General features: G+C 42.7%; 1 protein-coding gene across 1 annotated transcript in view; it reads right to left on the reverse strand.

Annotated features, from left to right (window-relative positions):
* pcnx1 (pecanex 1) overlaps positions 1-26712 on the reverse strand; it is a gene marked incomplete at its 5' end in the record, with an annotated part of 55600 nt that overhangs the window by 4956 nt on the left and 23932 nt on the right. Inside the window, 22 exons of the mRNA XM_083632481.1 lie at positions 1500-1678; positions 2197-2471; positions 3405-3635; positions 4536-4686; positions 5081-5181; positions 5526-5756; positions 6308-6561; positions 7383-7598; positions 7823-7881; positions 8019-8148; positions 11601-11709; positions 13152-13329; positions 14222-14363; positions 14494-14644; positions 14885-14977; positions 15151-15256; positions 15790-15899; positions 16393-16484; positions 19281-19391; positions 20905-21076; positions 24998-25030; positions 25870-26023. Coding sequence (XP_083488607.1) covers positions 1500-1678; positions 2197-2471; positions 3405-3635; positions 4536-4686; positions 5081-5181; positions 5526-5756; positions 6308-6561; positions 7383-7598; positions 7823-7881; positions 8019-8148; positions 11601-11709; positions 13152-13329; positions 14222-14363; positions 14494-14644; positions 14885-14977; positions 15151-15256; positions 15790-15899; positions 16393-16484; positions 19281-19391; positions 20905-21076; positions 24998-25030; positions 25870-26023 — 3278 coding nt within the window. The remainder of the gene's footprint in view (positions 1-1499; positions 1679-2196; positions 2472-3404; positions 3636-4535; positions 4687-5080; positions 5182-5525; positions 5757-6307; positions 6562-7382; positions 7599-7822; positions 7882-8018; positions 8149-11600; positions 11710-13151; positions 13330-14221; positions 14364-14493; positions 14645-14884; positions 14978-15150; positions 15257-15789; positions 15900-16392; positions 16485-19280; positions 19392-20904; positions 21077-24997; positions 25031-25869; positions 26024-26712) is intronic.

Below are 26712 nucleotides of genomic sequence, written 5' to 3' on the forward strand. Positions count from 1 at the left end.
ATACATAAAAACATCAGTCAACATCACATAATGTATTTTCTTTAATCAGGTGTAAACATTTCCAATAAAGTGGAATGACAAAGTCATAGTAATTTAGACTCACGTGTGCATAAAGTACAGGTTAAGAAGTTCCTTTTAAATACAAAAATGTGAAATTATTATCGCTTATCAGACAGGAGAAGCAGATATTTGTTGTTATAGCATCGGCTGAAAAAATCCCCCCCAAATTCTATAAATCCCCCCTATCTTTGAATAACATAAGGGGGGAATTCCCCCCCTGTTTGCAAAGTGAATTTTAAGCCCACATTGTGAAGTAATAGTGAGACATTTTGCATATGGGTGTAATATGTCATCTGGCAGTTTTTGTTTACTTGTGTTTTTTCTTCTTCTTTTGCCTTCTTTTTTCTTTAAGTTTTCTGTTAAGTTTTGCGATCCCTTTTTCGGGCTGGGACGGGAGAATGCAACTTGTATGCTTTTTCCGTTATGATTGGAAAGCCTGAAAACCTGTAGAAGCAAAGTAGAGGTTTCTGGCACAACTTCACCTCCTGCCAAGGTGCATGGAGAAAGAGGTCAGGAACTCCAGCAACACATGTAGTATAAAGAACAACAACTTTAATTAGACCAATGCATTTTGGCTTGTGGCCTTCATCAGGGTCAGACCGAGAAAAACCTAAAATAATATACAGAAATGGTATGGCAGCAGTATTTCTCTCTCTTTAAAGCTACACAAATTTTAGGTAAACTAGATTCCTAGGCTGGAGACTCTGGAGATGATGCGCCATGGCTGCAGTTATGGAAATCGCCCGCTCCGCGAGCTCCCAAAATCATGACTGACAGACAGACCCCCGCCCACCCACCTAGGCGCCATCGTGCACAGCTCGGCTCACAGTTGCACGAGTGACATCGCTGATGGCATCACAACTGCTTGAGTGACATCACAGCAGACACCGCCCACCCACCTAGGCGTCATCGTGCAACTGTGCGCGATCGGCTCATACTACATCAGTTGCTGATGACATCACAACTGCGTGAGTGGCATCACAGTTGTGGAATCACAGTTGCTTGAGTGACATCACTGATGACATCACAATTGCTCAAGTGACATCCCTGATGACATCACTTCCGTCACAAATCGTGACTGACACTGCCACAGACAGACACCACCACCACAGACACCACTTAGCCAAGACGATCAAATACAGCTGTTTTTGCTGGTTTGCTAAACATGAGCATACCATGTGCAGTTTACTGATGTCACATTGCATGATTTGTGGGTACTGAAGTTAAACACAACAACAGTTTTATTCATTACATGTCCCAAACTCAATGTCGCACTTTGAGGTGTTTCCCTGCTATTTACTAAAGTGCATGTAAATGTGGAAATCAGATTATTGCCAGTTACCTGATTATTTTCAGTTATGTGATTATTGTGGGCATGTAAACACTCATGGTGTGTTGTCGGTAGTACTAGTAGAAGCTGTGATGCACTGAGTTCTCACCCAGAGAGTGTGGCTGGTAAGAGTGAGGAGCCAGTCCGGAGATCCCACCCTGCGAGGCCGAGCTCTGCTGCGAGTCGCTGACCGCCGTCCCGTTCCCACTGCCGCAGGACAGGCCCCCTGCATCTGAATCCTCAATATTCCCTCCACTGTTACAGCCTGCTCCACAGCCCTTCCGTAACCTAGAAGAGAACATACAAATAATGCGCCTCATCAGACTAGAGTCCAATTCACCCGAAAAAGAAAAAAGAAAACATGAACCGGATGCACACTAATGACTAATGATACAAATCAATCTGTCATTTCATACTGTTACTTGACATGAAGGCATTATTTTCCATTTGGTAGATGTGTTGTGCTTTACAAGTACCACAGTGGGAATCAGAGGCTGGAACACATGAACCCGACTCCAAAAGACTAGCGACAACGAAGGCCGACTGTTGCGTCGCCTCACGTTGCCTGTGTCGGGGCCAAAAAGTTGCACTTGAACACACCGCAAAGACTACAGTCGACAGTCAACTAGCAGTACGTTCTGCGCCTGTGTGAGACCTAGGACTGTGTGCGGACATACAAACCAGATACATGAAACCAAGCAGGCCTAGCATTTGCCTAGAGCCACAGACGCCCACTGACGGCCCAGACAATGCAGATGGGGATTCACCCTTGCAGTGTTCATTCTGCTATCAATACATCTACAAACCTGTGCCAGGTGCTGACAACAAAGTTGCGGATGTTGCCAATGCTGATGGGCCCACCCAGGATGTGTCCGAGCTGGGGGTGGGAGTTGCAGTAGGAGGTGGTGAGTGGAGACACGTAGATGGGATATCCAATGGGCTGGTCGCAGGAGGAGTTGATCATGTTGCGCAGAGCCTGCTTGGCGTTCTGGATGCTCCCGCGCTCCGGGTTTCTGTTTCTCAGGAACACCAACTCCTGCTGCTGCCCCGCCCACAGGCCTCGAACACATTCTTTATTTACCTGCAGCACAACAGGCAAATCATCATTACATATTGGGTCAAAAGACAATCAATGAATCAAAAGCATCCCCCCAAATAGTATGGTAGTGTATGCCTTGTGTATCCTTCCTCTTAATGTGATACTTTATTGATCCATGTAAGAAAATGATCTTTTCTCTTGCACACATCCACATGTCGGACGTCAGGGCCAGATACAGAGAAGCACCCTGGAGCTGGTAGTGATTTTGCATCTTGCTCAAGAACAGACAGGACAGATGCTTGCTGACATAGAACTTGAACGTATGTCCTCCAACTGCAAAGCCAGCTTGCCATACAGTATATATTTATTTTAGTCACATTTGTCTATGGAATTTTAATGGAAAGGAGTTGTGATGACATACGTTTTATTTAGTCACTGGCTTTCTATCTTCTAGTCTTTCTCACTATTTAATTCACAAATTTCTGTCTTTGCTAATCTGGCTGCTCTATCCTTTATACTCTCAGCTGGGATCTGCTACAGGTTGTGTCTTCTCTCTGATTGTGGGAACATCTGCTACAGGTTGTGTCTTCTCTCTGATTGTGGGAACATCTGCTACAGGTTGTGTCTTCTCTCTGATTGTGGGAACATCTGCTACAGGTTGTGTCTTCTCTCTGATTGTGGGAACATCTGCTACAGGTTGTGTCTTCTCTCTGATTGTGGGAACATCTTCTACAGGTCGTGTCTTCTCTCTGATTGTGGGAACATCTGCTACAGGTTGTGTCTTCTCTCTGATTGTGGGAACATCTTCTACAGGTTGTGCCTTCTCTCTGATTGTGGGAACCTCTGCTACAGGTTGTGTCTTCTCTCTGATTGTGGAAACCGGGGCTTTCTGCCACACTTTAGCCTCTCTTTCTCTCTCCTGTCTCCTAAAAGCTCTCTGAGGGTTTCTGACAGCTCATCTGTCGCACTGCCCACCTTGATAACGCGGAAGCTGAGGTATCGTCGATTGAGCATGATGATTTTGTACTCGTTGGTGCCCTCATCAAGGACATGGCGCAGGGCCAGGAGCGACGGGGAGTTGGACAACACAGCACTCCTCCAGGCGGGGTCGCCCTCGTGAGCGATCACCAGGGTCTGCTGATGGGACGAGATGGCCTCGAAAAGGACGGCCGGCTCGTCGTACTCATCTGGGGACGTGAAGTGGTCCTGAAAGATAGGAGACAAGCGTCATCCATCTTTGCATACTCAGTGTAATTGGCGAAGCACTGAGATGCTTCGTTGTCAGAAATTACAGATTTTTCAAGAGAATTCCAGCCACCAGGATGTCTTATGAAAAGGAAACAGGATTTCTTATGAAAACAGAATGTTTTATGAAAAGGAAACAGGTTTTAAGTGATAAGAATGGCAGAATAAAACAGAGCATTAGGGATGGGCATTTCTAGCAAAAACATTATTCGAAATTCCCTGGGCCAAAGTCGACTTTTCGTTGAACTTCGCCCACCCTTTTTTGTGTGAGTCTAAATGTTATATGGTCTTCCCTGATTCTAAGTATAGTTGAATTGCTTGGTTTGACCAAGTAAAACAATTTTCATAAGCATTTTACACCAGGTCTATGGAAAAATGAATGGCGGATGAAATCCTATGGAGAGGGAGAGGGGGTGACTTTAGCAATCTATTGATGTTGACAGACCTAGACTACCTTAGCCACGTTAGCTTAGCTTCCCAAATGAAGCCAAGATAGCCCATGGAACAGCAGACAGATTACCAGCTTTTCTTTATGCAGTAACGAGCCTTGAAACCTTTTCCTTGTGGCTGAGTGTTGGTGTAATGTAGACAGCATTTCTACTACGTTTCTACCACGGAGCTGCTGGGTGCTACTGTCGCTAATGCTCCTTGCGCGAGTGAGTGCGCACTGCGGTGTGCAGTGCGCAGCCAGCGACTATGGCAACATCACATGGACAGACTTGCTGCTCTTAAAGAGACAGGTGCCGGTAAATACAATGGAAAACGTACTTTTTAAGACAAGATTGTCAATAAACGATTTTCGACTTTCAATAATAAAAGTCGATCTTGATCGATAAAACCTATTATTCGAAAATCTCTCACCTGGTGCAGTTTGAGAGACATTCGGATTCCAGGAACGACAACTTTCCTCAGCAGTTCCATGTCTGCGAAGATCCACTCATCTCGTACTGAAGAGATGCGGAAGTCTCCCTTAAATAACGCATGCAGACCATACAGGAACGACTCCAGATTGCTGTGGTGAAGAGAGAGCAAGGACATACAGCATGGTCATTACTCAAAATCATATTTATCCTATGCATCACGCTGCCTGCTCGGTTCAACATCCAGCTCTTAAGCACAGCAAGACATTGATGTGTACGTGTATGCATGTATGATATGTGGGTATGCATGTGACTTATTGTGATTTCCTTCGCTTGTATGTTATGCCTTTTCATTCTTTGGCAACTAAAAGCAACAAAAAAAGAAAAACATTCATGATCAGTCTTAGTTTGGTCAGATAAACTTTTGTGATTGCATGATCCTGTCTTATGTCTGCTTATTTGACCCACATACTGTATGTGAAATATCTTGGTCCTTGAAAAGCCTATAAAACTTTGGAGTTACGATAACAAAGATGACTAAATAACCTGGACATATGATGCGCTGCTGTCCCCAGAGCTCTCCTTCCCAACACACACAGGCCAAAACACAGCAGCACCAGAGCAGAGTCTTTTTCGCTGTCCAATGGCTAGAAACAAAGCAGAGAGACAGGGAAAATATTAGTACCAGTCATGTTGTTCTGATTATAAAACATTTTTGAAAGGCATTAAAATAACATAACATATGCTGTTTGGTGGTATCAAAAGCACCGCACCTTACAGTACATTCTAATTTACTTAAGGCTTAGTGGTGTTTGAGATATCCCGGTTGAGTTGAAAATCTTGATGTTTAACACAAACCAGTATCATTTGTAAACATAGCTCGATGTGCGTAGTAAGTTTCGTCTCTATCAGACCTGAGGTATCACGAGGCGGGGCAAAAACACAGAAATATATTACAAAAATAAAACTATATTTCAGAGAGCAACATTACCTTTGCCCTTCGAGAGTTGCAGTACTGGATCCAGCCCAGGTAGACCCCACAGAAGCTGTCCCTGGAGATGCCTGCGAGCCGATGGTCGTAGTCCTCGTCGATGTTGGGATTAAAAGTAGGATCCAGGTCGACATAGTTCCTCTCTCCACATCCCCGCAGGCCGTCTTTCATGGTCTCATTAGCCAGCCACTCTTCCAGTTTAGGGGAGGCGATCACATAGTAGATGATACCCTGAGTCCAGGAAGGAATGATGGAGTGCAGGCTTTAGACGCAACCTAGTGATTGGTCCATTTCTATAATGTGACACCTCCATATAATTGTCCATTTTGTTACTCTTTATCAAATGAAATAACACAAACATTTGACCAGGGGGCGGCTTTAGCTCAGGAGGTACAGCGGGTCGGCCAATGACGCAAGGGTTGGCGGCTCGATCCCCGCTTCCTCCCAGCTGCTGTCGTTGTGTCCTTGGGCAAGACACTTAACCCTCCTTGCTCCCGATGGTGTGTAGGCACCCTGCGTGGCAGCCTGCCGCCATCGGTGTATGAATGGGTGAATGTAGACTATCTACTGATTGTAAAGCGCTTTGGATAAAAGCGCTATATAAATGCAGGCCATTTACCATTTGTTAATTTCCCCCAAAAATGTATACAGTACATGGCATTTTGTAAGGGAACTTCACATTATTCTACAAGTGCCATACACTGTAGAATAGTAATCTAAACTAATATAAACATGTATCGATATAGAGATATTTGTTCCAGAATGAGGAACATCCCACTAACCTTGACATAGTAGGTGGTGAGGATGCGCCGGAGATCAAACACTTGCAGCATGGAGGCGGCGCTGTTGTCAGTGATGCTGTAGCCCTCCAACACGTACTTGGTGACCAACACCTCCCAGGCCAGCCAGCGCTGCCCGAAGGCGGCGTTGAAGGAGAGGACGTGGGGGAGGTGGCCCGGCTCACAGCAACAGCAGCCCTCGTCTTCCTCCACCCCCTCCGTGATGGCCTCCACTTCCCTCTGCTGGCAGTAGGTTCCTGTGAGAGGAGAATCGGCAGGTTTATGGGATGACTGTATACCGACAGAAGTCTATTCAACCAAGTCATTGCTAGAGAAATTGTGGCAATTATGAAAACTGTCAAATAGATAAGATCTCATTTCCTCTTTGAATCCTTATTCCACGTTGAAAGACATAGCCTATACAGTATTTATGTTTTTGTTTTAACTACAAACATAAATAAACGTCAACTTGAAACTGTTTCAACTACCACACACAGCCTATAAGATTATAGCCTATGTTTATTAATTTTTTTGTTTGTTTGTTTTTTTGACCGGCTCGCGGCCCGGTACCAAATGCGTTGCGGCCCGGTACCGGTCCGCGGTCCGGTGGTTGGGGACCACTGCTCTAGAGGACACTAATTCTACCTTCCAACCAGCAGACCTGGGTCAGACAGTATTTGCAAATAATTCTTGGAGTTTGTTTTTAACCTGCTTGGAATACCAGACGGGTGGGGTTTTACTGCATCAGGACAATTCAGATTGAGAAACTGATCAAAGAAAAGGATACTACATTGACTTTCAAATACTTTCAAACTTACTGGCACTCATTGTGTTGTCTTACATGGAAAAACCCAACTATCGGATAAACTAAGATAATCAAAAATACTTCAATGATAATTATTCCCAAAATACTACTTGACCCTGTAATATCAACAAGCTCTATGTATTATTATTCGTTTGGCATGATAAGACCCTCCACCTAACTTACAGTACCACAAGTACATACATTATTATAGCATATGGATTGCCCCAGTGGGAATCAATCATCACCCTGACAGATTCAGTGCCTCCTCCTCACCTCTGAACTCCAGCCCTCGGAGCTGAAAGGTGACCAGGCCGTTGCCGATCTCCACCAGATGCACCAGAGCGTTCAGGTAGTCAGAGGCCAGGATGAAGCAATCCCCGGTGCCAAAGTTTCCCCAGCGCCCCAGCAAGAGGTCTCCACATAGGCTGTGCTGCAGGGAGCGGGTAAGGTGCTCATAGAAGATTGAGTTCAAGTTGTTGTCATCAGAGCCTAAGGAGAGAAGGAAGGGAGGGAGGGAGGGGGGTTTGGGTAAGGAAAGGTTTTTGACAGGTCACTGTGACCGTAGCCCCAACATCCCTAGTGCAGGTTTACCAAAATAAACAAAGAATTTCTACAAATGCACTCTAGTTTCACAGATAGATCAGATCCTGTGTGTTGTCAAATTAAACTCTAAGGGGAAAAATAACTTGTAAATTTTACTATTCTGCCCCCACCTGGGTTCCTATCAAGCTGAGAGGCCAGCCGTGTGTTGGAGTGATCAACTCTCTTGGTGCTACAACAAAAAGAGAGAGAGAGAGAGGGAGAGAGAGAGAGAGAGAAAACAGGCACATTTACCAAAATCAAACTTTAGGAGTATATCCAATGTAAGATTTGCATTTAAGATTTTTCAGCATAGGACAGTGTCTCTACTTGTAGTCTCTCTCCCAGAACTTGACAGGGCGAACATAGGAGGTGATGAAGATGGCACTGCCGAGGAAGGGGTTGAGAGGCGTGGAGAAGATGGCTGAAATGACAGCCTGGACAAACAGCATGGCAGAGTCTGGGAGGGCGCTGAAGTCAAGGATCAGTTGAAAAATATTTCTGCTTCACCGTACTTCAATTTTTAGCTTCTTGAATTTTATATTGTAATTTCAGACCCCAGGAAAAATAATCGCTGCTTGAGGCAGTGGTTAATTAACCTGACGCTGCCAGATGGATGGTTTAGCTCCACATTACATTTCACTAAACCAGTCCATCTGGCAATGCAGTAATCCAACCCGCTGACGGAGGCGGGCACTTTTTCCAAGCTACTTGGCAGGTGATTGGATGACCCACCGCTGGTGCGTGTTAACTTCAACCAATCAGATCGCCATGCCTCTGTGCCTGTAAGAGTGATTGAGTCCTCACCGTCCTCATCATCGTAAAGTCGCCTTCGAAGCATGATGTTCGATTATAACGAACTAGTTGTGTGGCTTAGCCTTCCCAAATGTTGAGGGTCGTTTTTTAGAATTGAATACATAGAATTGGGAACGTTACATTAAATTTCATTCAGACTGCCTGTCACTTCCGCGGCGGCAGCCATGTTGACGAGTGAAAAGAACTACAAAGACCATGTGCGTCACACAGAAAGCCCGCCTAACGGTGAAAACACACCGCACGCGTCTCCTGCACGTAAGCTGCGCGGCGCGACCATTTGCGACCTTGTGCGCAGCCAGTTTTCATTAGGACACCATGTTAACAGATCTGTCAGTCCACACCGAATTGCGCGCAGCGCGCCGCTCAGCTCAGCTCAGCGGCCGTTCAGGCCAGCCTTGATTTCTATTTTCCTGCGCGGCCGTCTGCGCCCGTGAGCGACTCTGTCAAGCTGAACAGATCAGATAAGGGCAGACAGGAACTCCGAAACCGGACATTCGTCAAATAAAACCAATTTCAAAGTAAAAGAATGTTTATTTACATTGTTGATTGCCCCTTTGGAAGTGTGAAAAGAGAGAAAGAGCAGTGGGAGAGGGGGAGCGGCTTCTAGGGGCTCGTTGCCTGCGGAGCAACAAGTAGAGAGCTAGGACTCGCCTTCTCTCTACAACAGCACGCACTGGGAAAACGGGAGGAGAACAGACAAATATGATGCAATTGCATTTTATAACGAAGGTAGCCATTAACTGTTATCCCAAACATATTACTTTAGATATTTATGTCGTCATTTACTTACCCATGATAACGAAGACAGGAGATCTGGGGCAAAATATATAGCGGACGAGCAGAGCGCGCAAAGTGAGCTGCGCTCTCTGTGTGGACACTTTTAAGCGACTTCTGCGCGGAGGTGCGCTGCGCGGCGCATGCGCGCAAGTTCCGCGTCCGGTATGTCCCCAGCGTAAGGCTGCTGCTGATTCGTCGAGCCAGCCATGGTTCGGCCAATCATCTTAACTGCCTGTGTATGACAAGATGGATTACGTCGAGAGAATCTCTTTTGATCTCGCGAGGTTATCCATCTTGCAAGCAAGGTTAGTGGTTAATGGGGATCTTAAATAAATAAATAAAAGTACATAGTACGTGGTTACCTGTTATGTTTAGGTGACTGCTAAAATACCATACACTTAGATACATTGATAATATTGAGGTACATTTCAGCTACTACTACTCACATGTCAGTATCATAGTCAAAGTTTCAATGATGTTCATCATGTCTTCATTTTTACATAGACGTTTTTGTTTTCTTGTGTTCAGACATAGGTTTATAGATGTTATTTATTTACCTTGACAGTTTCGACGAGTCAACTCTCGTCTTCTTCAGAAGCAGTCGCACTGACAGCTGGGTATGACGTGTCAACCAGTTGCTTTTCAGCAACTGGCGGTGTGCCCAGCTGAGCTGCCAGGTCTGCCAGGCCGGCCACGCCCACTATGACGTGTCGTGGCCGGACTGACAGACCCAACAGCCCCGCCGGGCACACCGCGCGGCCCGCCGCCCGTTGTTTTCTGGAGTAGAGCATCCCAGGTGCGGGAGAGCATGTAGGCCCCCTCGTCCCTGTTGATGGTGCCCTTGGCACGTCTCCTGATTTCCATAGCCTCCTTGATCCAACGCTTGTATTTGTTGTCCTCTGTTCCAATGACTCTTGCCTGATCCCAGTCCATAACGTGGTTGTTTCTTTTGCAGTGGTCTGATATGGCTGATTTGAGGTTTTCCTGTTGTGCTTTTTCTTTCTGTGTTCTTGTGAGTCGTGTTGCTGTTTCCTTTTCACATTCCTTCTGATGTTCTTTCTTGAACATGCTCTACTCCAGAAAACAACGGGCGGCGGGCCGCGCGATGTGCCCGGCGGGGCTGTTAGGTCTGTCAGTCCGGCCACGACACGTCATAGTGGGCGTGGCCGGCCTGGCAGACCTGGCAGCTCAGCTGGGCACACCGCCAGTTGCTGAAAAGCAACTGGTTGACACGTCATACCCAGCTGTCAGTGCGACTGCTTCTGAAGAAGACGAGAGTTGACTCGTCGAAACTGTCAAGGTAAATAAATAACATCTATAAACCTATGTCTGAACACAAGAAAACAAAAACGTCTATAGTCAAAGTTTGTTTCCATGCACATTAATATTCTGATATTTTTCTGAATACCCAAGTACTGTATTTTTTTATGTTGCATATAAACACCAAATCTCATCTAAAATTACCCATATATGCTAATTATGAAAAAAAAAAATATGATGGCTGGGAAATACCAATATTATCTGAGGGAAGTAAAAAACGTATCCCGTTTACTGTAGGGTACTGCTGTCTATGTTCTGTTTCCATGGTAATATTCAGAATATTCTGCTCATACATAGGAATTTTTCTGATCGGGATAAAAAAATAATTAAAGGTCCCATATTGTGCCGTTTTCAGCTTTCAGCAGGTCATGAATTATGTTTGGGATTTGGAGACATCTCGATTTTGTTGTTGTATTTCTATCCTCTACAGCTCTTTTGGCTGCAAAGGCACTGCTCTGATTGGCCGATGAGGCGCCCCTCTGATTGGCCGCCTGATCTGTCACTCAAAGCAAACATGGTTGCTCAGCTCAGCTGAGTCAGCTGTGCCTGTAGCTACCTTTAGCTAGCTGCAGTGAGCTAAAGAGTGAGACCGTTTGAAACAGATTCGCATTTAGAGGAAGAGGAACAGTTGAGCGGACCCATCAGCATTGCCGGTTGTCGGCATAGTGAGCGGACCCCGTTTCGGTGCGGTAAGTTGAACAAGTTGAAGTTGCGGGCCCTGTGAATTCTGAGCTTGACGCCTATTGGTTGTACGTTTCCTACGTAGCAAATCCTGAAACTCTGATCCATCCCTCTCCTGGGGCGCCATCTTGTGGCAGGGGAGGGAGAGGAATGACAGTAGCAAGTGATTTCATACTTTTACAGCTGTTACTTTATACCTCCAAGTTTATACAAACCACAAAACCCAATCAAAACCGATTTTCACAGTATGGGACCTTTAACTTTGGCTCAATTTATTATTACATTGTGCGGCTCTGTCAGTTTGTGTTGAAAGGATACGAGGCACGGCAAAGGGCTGAGCGAAGGCATGGAAGGCCGACCCCCAGGTGATCTGCCAGGGGGCGATGTAGGTGTAGACGAAGCGCAGCTTGTAGAACAGCTCCCACAGCTGCAGAAAACCACAGGAAATCAGAGAGAAAAAGCAGTGAAGGGAATGAAAATCAAGCTAAATCACTCCAGGCATGTGATGGGGGGCACAAAAATTTGCTAAAACGATAATCTCCCATTAGAAATGATTGGAAAATCTTCTGAATTTCCCTGCAGCTGTGCAACAGTCTCTGACGCAGGGAACAACTGTCGCAAAAAGACTAATTCTGAAGGAATGGAAGTCTCCCTCTTCACCTTCATTTCAGTGGTGGTTAACGGACATGATCTCTGTTATACAGATGGAGAGACTCAGGCCATGTTTAGACGACAACCGTCTCTGCATAAAACGGCAAACTAGCGTTGCGTGCGCACCTTTTATTTCGCATTTATACACAGCTGTTGTGATAACGATTTGGGTGCAGACTAAAGCCGACTGAAGCCGCAAAAGCGTCAAGTGAGCCAGAATAACATTGAAACTTCTGGTTAAAACCTTCACAATAATGGTAATTAAATAAACTAATAATCTTATTGATGCATGTTGCAACGTTTTTTAGTGTGTGATCCGAAATACACAGAAGACATATAGAACAAAGACAACTAAAGTCAATTTTAACACGTAGTGAGTCAGCCGACCATGATTTCTATTTACCCAGTTATAAAATACCGGTTTTATTTTGAAGGTAAAAACGTCTAGCTTCCCCCATTCTGTCTGTTTCTAACGGGCTTGATTTAGCTTTGTGATTAAAGTTTAAATAAATTTTCCATGCGATAGAGTGACACAGAAGTCACAATGGTAGCCTAATAAACTGCTCCAGATTGGATTACCGAATAAAAACCCAGTAAAGCAACATAAAAAAGACCTGAGCACAATTGGGTCTTCACTTGAGGAAATGCATCGCAGACAGTGAGTCGTCTTCAATTATTCAATGCGGGAGACAGTGATTAATAGGCTATGTGCGACGTTAGTAGGGGCACTTAACGCAGATTATGTGTTTTTAGGGTTTTTAGCAAATCGTTATCACGTTTGTTGAATGTCAATGCGACTCAATGTGCCTGTGCCATAAGGCTGTATAGTATTGGGCTAGTTCAATGCTCCTATTGCCTACCTGTCTTCCATGGCGAAGGGGGGCTGTGTCATCACCCGAATTGCGTTTCTCCACTTTACACGGCAACAGTAAGGGGCAGCGTTATCAAGAATTCCACTCTGGGAGCTGTTTTCATTTTTTTACGTTTTCACCCCCCAATAACGCCGTCACCGTGTAAAAGGAAGGCACTAATGCTAAAAAAGTTTGCCGTTTTATGCGGGGAGCGTCGCCGTTTAAACAGGGCCTCAGGTTCCTGAGGATCAACTCACTCAAAAAATTCTCAGTCGTCTGGGACCCACACACACACACACACACACAAACACACACAAAAACAATTATTATTAGGGGTCTAAGAGTAGGCATTCTGTATTTGTCTCACCTTGCTGAAGACAATGGACATAAGGAAGAGGTCGAGCAGCAGCGTCTCAGACAGGTGGCGGTAGTCGAAGGTGAAGAAGAGGATGGTGAACAGGACTGTCACATACTGGTAGGTGGGACTGCTGTAGGAGGAGCGCAGCAGCTTCAGGCCTGCCACAGTGATCATCAGAGCACCCACCCTGGACGACAGTTCAAATATGAGAACAAAAGGAAACTCCATCAGAGACATTCAACACTGGGAATAAGTCAAACATCTATTCATTTACTTTACATTATTCTCTTCATCGTGCACCTTTTAGACTGTAAATTCCTATTTATCACTCGGGTCCTTCTAATTCGTGTGTGTATTGTATATATTGGACTGCACTGTGATTTTTGTGTGATTTTATCTTTCTATATTTTTTGACTATTGATGTGACCACTACGCTGCATAATTACACTAAATCAAACTCCTCCTATGTAATCTGATTACTTACTGTACTGTGGCAATACAAGTGATTCTTATGTTGGCAAGTTGAGTTGAGCTCATAGGACTTGATTTTAGAATCTCTTTAACCCAACCTGTAAATTTCTTAAGCTCCAATAAACAGATTACAGAGCAACAATTAACTAGATAAACTTAAGCTTATAACATCATTATAAATGCTTGTAAACTAGTTATAAACTGTACAAATGATTAATAACAGTTATATGCATAAGCATATAGAAATCATAAAAATACATTATAACAACACATAGATTAACCATAAACTAGTTGCAAGTCATTGAACTATTAATTGTTCATAAGGTTGGGATATTGCAAATTATTACCATGTGTTGGTCAAGAACTTTGCACTTGTTCGATTGTCAATATTATTTCCAGTACCGGTGTACTGAAGTCTCTTTTAATACACAATATCATTTGGTGGAAAATGCCATTAGAGAAAATTGTCTGTCAGCCCAGGTTAAATAATAATTGTTATATAGTTAGGGAGAAAGTACATCCATAATGTGTACCTGGCTGTTTTTAGAGGAACAATCGGGAAATGGGGAAAAAGATGAAAGATGTTGGATAACAGTAAGAAGCCTCACTCTGTGTCAAGTTTCTTTGGACTGGCAAGCTCTCTGGCACTGCCACTCAGCTCATTCAGGATGACCAGTGGATAGAGGACATTCTTCTCCAAAAACAGCAGCCACACATGGAGCTTTTCAAACCACATCACATGGGCTGCATCTGGAAAGACAGGAAATTGAAATGGAGAGATTTCTCCATTAACACCAGGGGAATTTTGGTCTCATGGTTGAACATAACAAAGGAGAAACAAAGGAGTGAACTACTTGTCGGTTGCAGCATACTAACTCACCCCTGACTTCAAACTGATAATACTCCTTGGTTTTGAGCAGAGGCTGAGAGAAGCAGTACCAGGGCAGCTGCTTGCGGACCTGGGGCAGCAGGTAGTGAGTGAGTAGGCCCACTGCCGCCAGCAGTGCATACAGGACGTAACTCAGGAAAGGCTGATGATGGACAAAGATTCACATGACCACCCTTGAATTTTCAGATAATACGCACTTGCAAATAATCTCTCAATAGTTACAGTATAATAGTTAGCATATGGAGCCAAATTGAGTTTTCCAATAATTGTGTTATTTGATGGTGGTTTTACATGACAAGAGGGGATACTTTGGAGGTTAAATTAAAGAATATGAATTGAGACAGACATCAAATTGTCGATTATGGGATCATCTTCACTGTACCTGTAGTGCGATGAACACTGTGCTGACATGGATGGCGAAGTAGAGGACAGCAATGACTACACAGACGATGAGGTCAGACTGCAGACGCTCGTTCTACATATTGGAAAAGAAACATTAGGGATGTGAACAGACACATAATGACGTCTGTGCTAAGCTACAAAGGATAAATTGTATACCTGATCATTTCAAATGACCATCCTAATTACATTACAATTACAACTCAGAAGACAGTCTTGCCTTCAGTTGGCTAACGATGGTCAACTCACCACTGAGGCCCTCAGCTTATCTGGCAGAGGGTCCTGTACTTCTGAGAGGGGGTCTTCTGGGTTCTTGTCCTTCAAGTTGGGCAAAACCTTGGACTGTATCAATGAGCTATAAAGCAAGAAGCAAAATATCAGCGATTTTAAATGCCATGGATCTAGTGGGTTTAATTGGATGAGATTAATCTCATCCACTTACTGTTAACTCTGTAACTACTGTGTAAAACAATGAAAAACTATTTGAACTAAGTGTTTTTGAAATGCTCATGCAGATTAAGAAAATGCCCATCTAAAATAATCCAGTGAATATGTAAGCGTTGGAAAGTCAGATCATTCTTTTAATGTGGATTACTCATACTTACTTGTAGCAGACCTGGGTCAAGCAGTAATGGCAAATAATTTGTATGACTTGTTTTTGCCTACTGAAGTGCCAGATGGGTGGGGTCCACTGCATAAAGTTTAAACACTCACAGGCAAGCATTTGAAACTCACTTGAATATGTATTCTTCTTTGACTGAAAACTGTTACCAGACACTACCTCAACTGCCATGATGTGGTAAACCCCACCTATCTGGTGCTCCACTCAGGATAAAACAAAACAACTTCCTACAAAGACAATTTGAGTGAGGTCTGTTGTGAACTTACACAAGGACAGAGGGGTCGCTGCTTTGCCGGCTCAGATGGTAAGACACTGCCACCAAGAGGCCACAGAACACAGAAAACAACACAGGGATGTGATGGGGCTCCCAGGTCTCCTGAGACACACAGGCAAGAGCAGGTTTATATTTAAGATTTAAATATATCAATTAGAATTACTTCATAGACATACACCAACTACTAACTAATACATGTAGGGATTTATCTTGCTGTCAATGGCAAAAGTTGTCAAAGTTGCCCTTTAGACAACCCAACTCTCATGTGTGATTAAATTACTCTTTGGCTAATGTATAGCTCAATTGAAGCATATAAACCAGCAGATGCTGATGTGAGTAACACTGACCTGGTATACTGATAAAGCTGTTTTCCTAACATTTAAAGCTATATAAATAGACAAAATAATCAGTCTGAAGACAATGTGTGTGCTTGCTTAATGCTTACACAGTATTAGTAGTTCAATTGCAGAAAATTTAAGAAGTGGTACAAAATTGTAGCTAGTTGTTTTAGATGAGCCCAGAACAGATTACTTGTGGATGACATTCTTGTGATTAGATAACTACATGTAGACATTTGAGCTGGTTTTGCGCTCACCTTCAGAGCGCCGTAGCAGAGGCCGTAGAGCAGGGCGACAGTGACGATGCTGCGCAGAATGCTGTACAGCGCCGACACAAGGCTTGTGGAGGCTGCATAGAGCACACAGAGGATGTCAACCATGTCCCCACTCAACCAGACAGGGTGACACAGCAGGCAGGACGAAGCATATGACCTCATAATGTACGTATAATGTGTGCGTGTGTGTATCGTCTCATCCCATAGAGGTCGCAGAGCGCTTGTGTCTAAAGGCCCAATTATACTCCATTTTCATAAAAAAATAAATGCATCCGTTTCAAACGATGTAAACGTCACTGTCCACATACTGTACTTCCAAGCGTCTTTCACGTAGGGCTGCACGATTAATCTTAATAAAATCGTGATCTCGATTCATACCTCTATGCGATCACATTCCTGAATGGCAACGATTCTGCTGCATGTTCAAATCATTAGGAGTATCCCTTTCATCACATCAAGCGCTCCTGCATTTCACCATGTGACGAAATGCACACATGCAGCAGTCAGAATGAAACAGAAAGGAAAACCCCAGAGAGAGACATACTGTAAGAGAGGATTGTTCTTAGAGGAGAGAGATGTAAGTTGAAAGTAATAAGGATTCATCAAGCATTAAGCTATTTTTTCTGTAAAAAAACAAGCACATTTATTTGACAGGACGACGGTACATGTGTTGAGCTCAATTCAATGCATTGCCACACAGTTATCAATTAAACTGCCTAATCCCACTAACGTTGTCTTGCAGAGCCAAACCTAACTCCACGTCTTAGGAGAGAGCCATTCATTTAACCCGGTTACATGATAGCTCGTTAACTGCACGCATCTTTTTTCCCCCTCCCAACCCGCAACCATGCGATACAACACATGTATCCTCCTGGCCCATTTTCATACACATAAAACAATGGCTCGAAACCGATCCACAACCAGAAAAAAAGATGCAAGAAACTAGGTACATTTCCAAAGACTCATCATTAAAGCTAGCCTACTTAATGCTGCACTGTGCAGTCAGTGTGCACAGAATGTAATGTATGGATGGCACAGGGGCAAGGCCATCTGGCCTTCGGCATCGCACATTTTTTTAGGGCACAAGGCCACATGCCAGGGCACAAAGGCAAGTGCTACATTGAATTGAATTGAATTGAATCGTGAAGAGCGATTCTTTTCTGAAATGTGTGTTAAAATGAGCCAATTACACATCCTTTGCATAGGGCAAAGTTACTGCTCACCTCGAATCCCTATCTTTGAAGCCAAAGGACCAGGTAAAAAATCTTGGCATTATTATTGACTCTGATCTAAATTTCAACTCCCACATCAAGCTTATAAGAAAATCTGCCTTCTATCATCTAAAAAATATAGCAAGGATTAGAGGCTACATGTCCAAACAAGATATTGAAAAACTAATTCATGCTTTCATTTCTAGCAGGCTAGACTACTGCAACAGTCTTTTCAATGGTCTTCCCAAAAAAGCTATTAAACAACTACAGCTCATTCAGAATGCGGCTGCTAGAGTTCTAACAAGAACCAAGAAAGCTGAACACATTACACCAGTTCTCAAATCCCTGCATTGGCTGCCAGTAAATCTTAGAATAGACTTTAAAATTCTGCTAATAGTTTACAAATCTCTCAATGGGTCAGGCCCACACTACATCTCTGAAATGCTTCTACACTATGAACCATCCAGATCCCTGAGATCTTCAGGCACTGGTCTACTAATTGTCCCGAGGACCAAATCAAAACATGGTGAAGCCGCGTTCTCCCACTATGCCTCTCATAACTGGAACAAACTCCCTGAACACATTAGATCTGCCCCTACTCTGCCTATTTTTAAATCCAAGCTAAAGACCTTTATGTTTACTCTTGCTTTTAACTGTTACTAAACTACTGCCTCTCTCGGCCTGTAATTTAAAAAAAAAAGATTCCTGTACATTTCCAACAAATGGACTGTACATGTAATAATAATACTGAAGAATGCCTTGTAACTTATTTAAAACAGAAATAATGTTTCATGTTTGTTAATTTGAGTATATATTTTAACTAAAACTGTCGGATGTGTTTTTTATATGTGCATTGCTTTGCTGCTTGTTTTTTCGATTATTTTTTTGTAAAGCACCTTGAATTGCCATGTGTATGAAAGGTGCTATATAAATAAAATTTGACTTGACTTGACTTGACTTGGCAGGCTACATTAAACTGAGACCACTGACGCTTTTAAAGCAACTGACAGTAGCAGGCTGGTAGCAGGGCACTGCCAAGGTGGCCTTAGGGATCTCAGGGCATCACGGCTAGAGGGAGGGGCAACACAGGCCATGGCCTGATGGCCTCCGTGTAATTCCCACCAGCTGGAGATTGGAGAAGTTTAATAGCGTTAATTCAATTACAATTTAATTTAAATTTTGTCTATAAATTGTGTGTGTACTCTGTGTGAAGCCCATTTTACCCACTAATGTGACAGTCCCATTATAGTCATTATAATATTTTGTTGTTGTTTCTGTCTGTATCAGGCAAAAAGAGTGCAGTAAAGTGTAGTAGAATATTCATAATAATAATAATACATACATTTTATATAGCGCTTTTGTGGGGAACTCAAAGACGCTTTACAATACATAGAAACAGTACATAATACAGTAAACTAACTAAATAACAAGAACAAATACAGATACAAAACAAATACAAATCAATAGATTGCAGAGATGGAATGGTGGTTAGAGGTAAAAGTCAGATATTTAGGCTGTTTTGAAGAGGTGGGATTTGAGTTGGGTTTTGAAGGAGGTGAGTGAGTCGGAGTTTCTGATGTTGAGGGGCAGAGAGTTCCAGAGGGTTGGGGCAGCAATGGTAAATGGATACAAATGGTTTTGATTAAGAATTGTACTCACCATTCCCTCCAAACACATGGATGTCCAGCTGCTCAAAGATATACATGACGAATGTGTTGACTTGTGGCAGCAGCCCCACAAAGAAGATGATGGGAAAGCAGAGGGTGAACACTGTAGGGACAGACACAGGCGTTTACAGGGTTGTCAATACTGTATATCTCAACAAAAGCATGTATTTACAGACACATGCTATGAAACGGATTAGGTTTGATTAGAGCCACGCTTTCTATACAGTTTCTGTCTTAATGTTCTAGACTTTTCCAGACATCTGATTTTACATATTGCAGATGATAGCACAGTTCATACACCTTTTCCAAAGTTAAATTCATGCACTTTTCACACATTTTCAAGGTGCATTTTCAAGCTTTAACCAGCACCTTAAGGCTGTGGTAAATTTCACTCATCATTACATTAAATCGACATTGTGCTATTAAAGTAAACAAAATTAGGTTTTGTGATCGCCAGGGTTCATCATACAGACAATATTATTTCAAATTCAAGGACTTTCAATTACTTTTACCCAGCAATATTTTTCTGTTCACAAGGACTCACAAAAGCAAGAAACATGTCCCTAAACCTTAATGCATTTCATATGACACGTTCACATGCTTTTAAGGTGTCTTTCCCAGAATAAAACAATCTTGTTTTCTATGTTTTGACACATTTGCATTCTGTTAAATACTGCAAACATTTTATTTGTTTGCTTACTGTATTTTTTTTATTTTAAGCTCTTTTAAACACCTCCCCACAGAACAGGCAAATCTTCCATTAACTAATGTCTAACACTTTTAGATGCTTACTATTATGCACATAAGACCTTAAATTACATAGTTAAAAATGTTATCGTGGATTTGGGTTTCCAGGTGCTTTAATACTATGGAATTACATAAACATTACTTATAATGTACAGGAAATATATGAGATGGAAAAGCTGACCTTCTATCTAAGATTGGGAAAGGATAAATGTGATGGGTTCTGGTCCAAATGGTTGGCGCATATGAGTATAGGAGGAGCTTCTATTCCCATTTAGCCTTGTCTATGCTTGTTTAGCCCATGTGTATTTTCACATCGAATGTATTATATATTGTACATGTGTATGTCTCGCTCCCTTTTTTCTCTATTTTTCGCTCTATACTTCTCTCTCTCTCTGAAGCTGATTGGAACAAGTAACCGAACAACATAACTTAACACAAAGCTAACTATTAAAAACTAAGAATTGATCTGTAACACCCATTATGATGACCTGAATGTTTTTTTTGTTTTTTATTTTAAGTTTGCATTTGTAAAACTGTCACTCATGTGGAGAAATGTTGAAATGTGATGCAACACTCTGTTCTAAAACAAAAACCTTAAAAATAAAGTTACAAAAAAAAAAAACATTACTTATAATGGAGAGAGTGTGACAGGCACCCATCAATTTTGTACTTCTACGCCATTTTGGTGATTGCACCCCTGCTCCTTATATTAGGGTCCACTTTGTCTGCTGTGTTGTGAGTCTCAAGGAAGCAATCTAAAGTGTGGTGGTGAATTTTCTCAGTAGCCTATGGCAAAACAAAGCACTAGCCACTCTTTAGCTAACTCAAACCCCATGGGGGAGTAGTGTTAGCTGCGTTACTGTCCTTACCTATGACAAGGTCCCTGGCGGAGGCGAGTACCAGGGAGGTGGTGAGTGCAACACCATACAAGGTGAATCGGGAGGAGGTGATCCTCTGACTGCCGTAGTGGAGCAGCCAAATGAGGCCACAGCACAGGCAGAAGTACACAGGCCGGCTGTACGCTATGATACGATTATGGCCCTAAAGGGATGACACAAATGCTTCATTAAAGAGACTGTGGTCAACATAACTGTAGCTCAATGAGCAGAATATGCTACTCTGTATATTTAAATGAACAGAACATGCTACTCTGTATATATTTAAATGGGCAGAACATGCTACTCTGTATATTTAAATGAGCAGAACATGCTACTCTGTATATTTAAATGAGCAGAACATGCTACTCTGTATATTTAAATGAGCAGAACATGCTACTCTGTATATATTTAAATGGGCAGAACATGCTACTCTAGACTGTATATTTAAATGGGCAGAACATGCTACTCTAGACTGTATATTTAAATGGGCAGAACATGCTACTCTGTATATTTAAATAAGGCAAAAGGTTCCCAATAAAGGACACTACTAAAAAACAAGTGTAAATTCGCAATAGCTGCGACCACATAATGCAGATTTCCGAAATGCAGGATGGTAGGGGCAGCCCACCCTACTCTGCCACCCTGCATTTCAAAATTTGCCCCCTACCGCCCCCTATTAGCCATTTGGCATGAACACTAGGGCTGGGTATTGGTTCAAATTTAAAGAATCGATTTGATTCCGATTCACAAGGTTCCGAATCGATTAATCCTGATTCGATTCAATTCCGATTCGATTAATTTAAATATCGATTTGGTTAGTGATACTAAAACATGTTTTTTGAGCTGTAACCTGAATTACACGACTGTCCAGTTATGTAACAGGGGTTCCCAACCTTTTTTGCGCCAAGAACCGGTAGATACATGGGGAAAAAAAAGTTGCGGACCGGTTGTCAATTTTAATGGTTTTAGTTACACATATATTTACTCACCAGGTGGTGACAATGGGTAAATAACAGCCTTTTCATCTGTCAATAAAGACACTTTCACAATTATGCACAGTGATTTGATTTCAGCCTATATAATTTCTAAAAGTAGATATTAATGATCAAACATTTCCATATGAGTTAGTCTCCTAAACTCGGGTCATAATAAGCATCTACTGTAACTAAGGCTCTTTCACACCGGCCTTGAAAGCCGAAAAATGCACGGAAAATAGGATCCGCGCCTCCGATGTGAAAGTCGTGAACGCGCGTTGGTGGATAAGTGTTGTATGCCTTTCTTTCCGCCAGCAGACCTTGTCACAGCGCCGGGTTACCAGGCAACCCGCCTCCACTTGAAAGTGTCGGAGCAGCAAGCCGGAACGGTGCGAATGGTCAGCTCATTCATAAAAAAATTACAGGGGAAATCACCTCATGCAGCAAGAAAGTGCATGAGTGAAAGTAAAAAAAGTAGCCTATACAATCATGACTGCAGGGACGCCAGGAGGAATGCTCCGTGCCTGTAAGTAGGTGCTCAAACGATGTTGACATTAGTAGGTAAAATTAACGGATATAATAATAAGCTTCAGAGGACTATAGCGGTCTGTGGCGAGTTGGTCTGAGGATATTCCCTCTCGAAACCAGCTCTGTGCATTCCCTTACAAAAACTACTAACGTTATAGTAGTCTATAGGCTACTATTTGATATGCGGGCGTCGTCTTTCAGAACGGCCCCTAATTAGGCTACTTGATGGGAATAATTTGCTTTACAAAAAACTGGAACCAAAAGATAAGAATTAGCCTTGTAGCCTACCTAATAGGCTACATGATGGTGTGTCTGTGATGCATAAAGTCGATCAGATGAATATTGAAAGCCTTGTTAGCATGCATGTGGACAACACTTTCGTGTTTTATCTGATCCTTAACGAGCGCGCAGCTGCGACCTCGTTGGCTGGCATACATCAGCAATGTTTGGTTGTTGAATGAATTCGTTCATCATACAGTAGGCTAGGCTACACTAACCTATGAAAATATTCATTTGGGCGAGGAGCTGAGTGAAAATGCCTCCGCTGGCCTTTCAATCCGGGAGGGGTGGATGTCGCCTGAAAGCACACCGCAGGATGGGAATGTGGCCGTGCTGCTTGGCTCTGTGTGAAAGCAATTTCTGTGGCGAGGCTGCTGGCTTTACGGGCCTTCAGAACTGCAATTTTGCGCGATCTGTGAGTGAAAGAGCCGTATGTTTGCACATGTTTGCACTGTCTTGTATGTAGCAGCCTGTATGTATGTCCAAGACAAATTTCCCTTGGGATAAATAAAATTATCTTGAATCTTGAATCTTGAATTTATGTAGCCTACCGTATTTATGTTTTTGTTTAAACTACAAACATAAATAAATGTCAACTTGAAACTATGTTTCAACTACCACACACAGCCTATAATATTATAGTGAATGTTTATTTAAAAAAAAAAAAATTTAAATAAAAAAAATCGATCTCTGGACATATGAATCGATATCAAAGGATTAAAATAAAAATCGATTCAAAATCGGAGAATCTATTTTTTTAACCCAGCCCTAATGAACACAAACACACACACACACACACACACACACACACACACACACACACACACACACACACACACACACACACACACACACACACACACACACACACACACACACACACACACACACACACACACACAGAGCTCCATGCCAAATTTCAGCCTTCTGCTAGTCTGCATTTGGAAATCCCCCCGAGCCCTTTTAGCCATTTTGCATTGACACAAACACACACTTGACCTCCATGCCAAATTTCAGCCTCCTAGGGCGAAAACTCTGGCCGTTAAAGGGTGGTGAACTTTTTGTGGACTGACCGACCGACAGAGTGACTATAGAGCTGCTGGTCGCAGCTAAAAATAGGGAAGGGGAACCACTTCTGATGAAAAAAAAAAGATCTCTTCAAGCCAAGTGTGTTTATTGCACAGCCACATTTCCTGGTCCACGACCTTTGTGCGTGTGTTTGACTGTTAGCTTGAAAAAATATTGTACTTTTTGGTAACAAGTGGGCCCTTTATTTTTAGAGTGCAACACAAGCTGTGCCAGAATTAGGGGTTGCATTCCCACCGGCCCACTACTAAAAATGTATGCCTCTTGGTCCTGTATGACACTAGATAAATGCATACACCCAATGAAGTAATGAGTATTATGGTATTATGTCATTGTACAATTGAACAAAATGACCATTCTACTAAATGCATTAGAGAGATGTATGTGTCATCTGGGCACTGAGGACACAGGTAAAAACAGAAATAGCATCAAGTGTAAGGTTACACAAGAGAGGGGGAATATGTGCCTGCTGGCAGATTTCAACTCAAAGTGGCTATGTGCTGCTCTGCCTTTCCCCCTGAGGGAGGACGACAGTTTACGCACCAACAATCAGATTATACAGACCATGTTTTCCAAAAAAAGTGTCAAGAGTGACGCGGAAAGAGAGAGGAAAAGTCCTTGAGGTGAGATGAGGTAAAGGGGAGGGGGCTGCACGGGGCTCAGTAAGGGAGAGATGGAGAGAGCGTGCAGTGGTCTAAACTCTGGCCAGCTATTTAAAGCCTGTGCCTGCAGCTGAGTAGGAGCTGCATTAATAAAAGACACCGTTTGAGAACAGCCGACGCAGGGGAGATGCAGGGGAGAGAGGAGCCCACAGACTCCAAGGGGAAAAGCCACACCAACACTACCACAACAGATGCAGAGGAAAAACACAGCTAGAAGGCATTTGATAGAGCAGAGATTCTCAACCTTTTTCATATCAAGGGTCCCTGATTTAGTACACAGTAGGGCAACCGACCCCCATTTGATGAGATATTGTCTCTCAAACACAAATCTGAGAATATCTTTATTGTTAGATACGATTTTGTCCAAAATCCCATTACTGTCTACATTCTATGGTTAATGAATTAAGTTAATTAATTGAATTTGTACTGATGCATTTATAAGAGCATCACCTTCCTGCTTAAAATGTACAAATGTGTATACCGTACTTTATTAATGTTTTGAGATGACATGACAGAAATGGCCCAACAAAGAATTTACAAACAATAAATACATACGTGTCGAGGAGAAGAGGAGTCGGGTTGAACACTCTGGCAAAAAGAAAGAATGACATTCAAATGAACTCACAAGCGAGGTAGAGTATCCTCAACTACATATCCTGACTACTAATAAAATACATTTTACTCCTATCTATTACTGTTATAGGCAGTTAAGAGGAGGCTATAAATATATATACTGTATATATATAGATATATATATCTATATATATAGATATAGATATACTGTATATATATATATATAGATATACTATATATATAAATATATATATATATATATATATACATATACAGTATATATGTTATATATATATATATATTGATTTTCTTTGTCTGGCCCACTTGAGACCAAATTGGGTCGCATGTGGCCCATGAACTAAAATAAGTTGGACCCTGCTTTAAGGTATCCACCTTATTTTTGAATGCCCCGCTGTAAAATAATTATGGGTGCAAGGTCCGGTCTAGAACGTGACTGATTGTTGCAGCTGGCGCATTTCCTCGTTAAAAATCCAACGCTGGGACAAAAAGGTTGCTTGACGACTTATTTGAGGGAATGTAATAATTTTATTTGTCACATCCGCTATTTCTGTTGCTCCTTGAACATCTCGGGATATTTATCGACAAGATTTTTGCCAAGCTGGACCTGATTTGCTCCGTTCACCTGCAGCTTTGAAACATCGTTTACAGACTGGTGTCAGCAACATAACGGGGGGAGGGGGCTGGGAGGATTACACCGGAAGAAGCACCCATATTTCAGGTATAGGCATCATGGCCAACATTAAACTGTTATCATGTGCCCCAATTTTTTTTTTTATTACATTCCTCTCTTTTGAGGTCAAATCTAACAGCTGTGTGTTAATTGAGGTATTCACCTTAAGCAAGGAGTATTGGCAACTTGCAATGACGAGGCAGAACTGAAAGACCCAGATGTCAGTGAAGAAGCCGAGGACAAGCAGCACTGAACCCAGGAAGGCCACCAGGACGGCCAACACGATCGCCAGCACGTTCTCTAAAACCTCACGGTTCCTGTCACAAAGTGGGAAAAGTTAGTTCATTTTCCAAACAGTATATATATATATATATAGTCTAAGTCTAAATAACCACTTGGGGCTGAAATAGAGAGGGGCAGGGAGGAATTGTGAGCAGGAGACCACATGTGACAAAGGTCCCGGGACGGATCCGAGGCCAGGATGCGTCAGCTACATGGCATGTGCCACCAGGATGCCTCGACTACATGGCATGTGCCACCAGGATGCCTTAAGGATGATTTTAAAGTAAGTTCAAAGTAAGTTAACATGTTAAATGTGACATGAACGCACTGGCGCTACATGATTTTTGGATAACTAGAAATCTCGCAAGCTCGATTTCTAGGTTAGACTCTGGAGAGTGCCCGTGACATCACAGTTGAGCATCACAGTTGCTCGAGTGACATCACTGATGACATCACAACTGCTTGCGTGACATCACAGTTGTGCAACTCTGCGCCATGAGCAACTGTGCGAGCTCTCCAATTGACATGACAGTTGGGCAACTGTATGTCTGTGCAACTATGTGCTATCGGCTCTCCAATTATAGTATTCAGAGTTGCTCAAGTGACATCACTCATGACATCACAACTGCCCGACTGACATCACACTTGGGCAATTAACAGTTGGGCAAATGTGTCCAACTGTGCGCCATTGTGCAACTGTGTGCCATCGGCTCAGATTCCCTGC

This window comes from Poromitra crassiceps (genome assembly GCF_964638095.1).
Source record: "Poromitra crassiceps genome assembly, chromosome: 3".
Taxonomy (NCBI): domain Eukaryota; kingdom Metazoa; phylum Chordata; class Actinopteri; order Beryciformes; family Melamphaidae; genus Poromitra; species Poromitra crassiceps.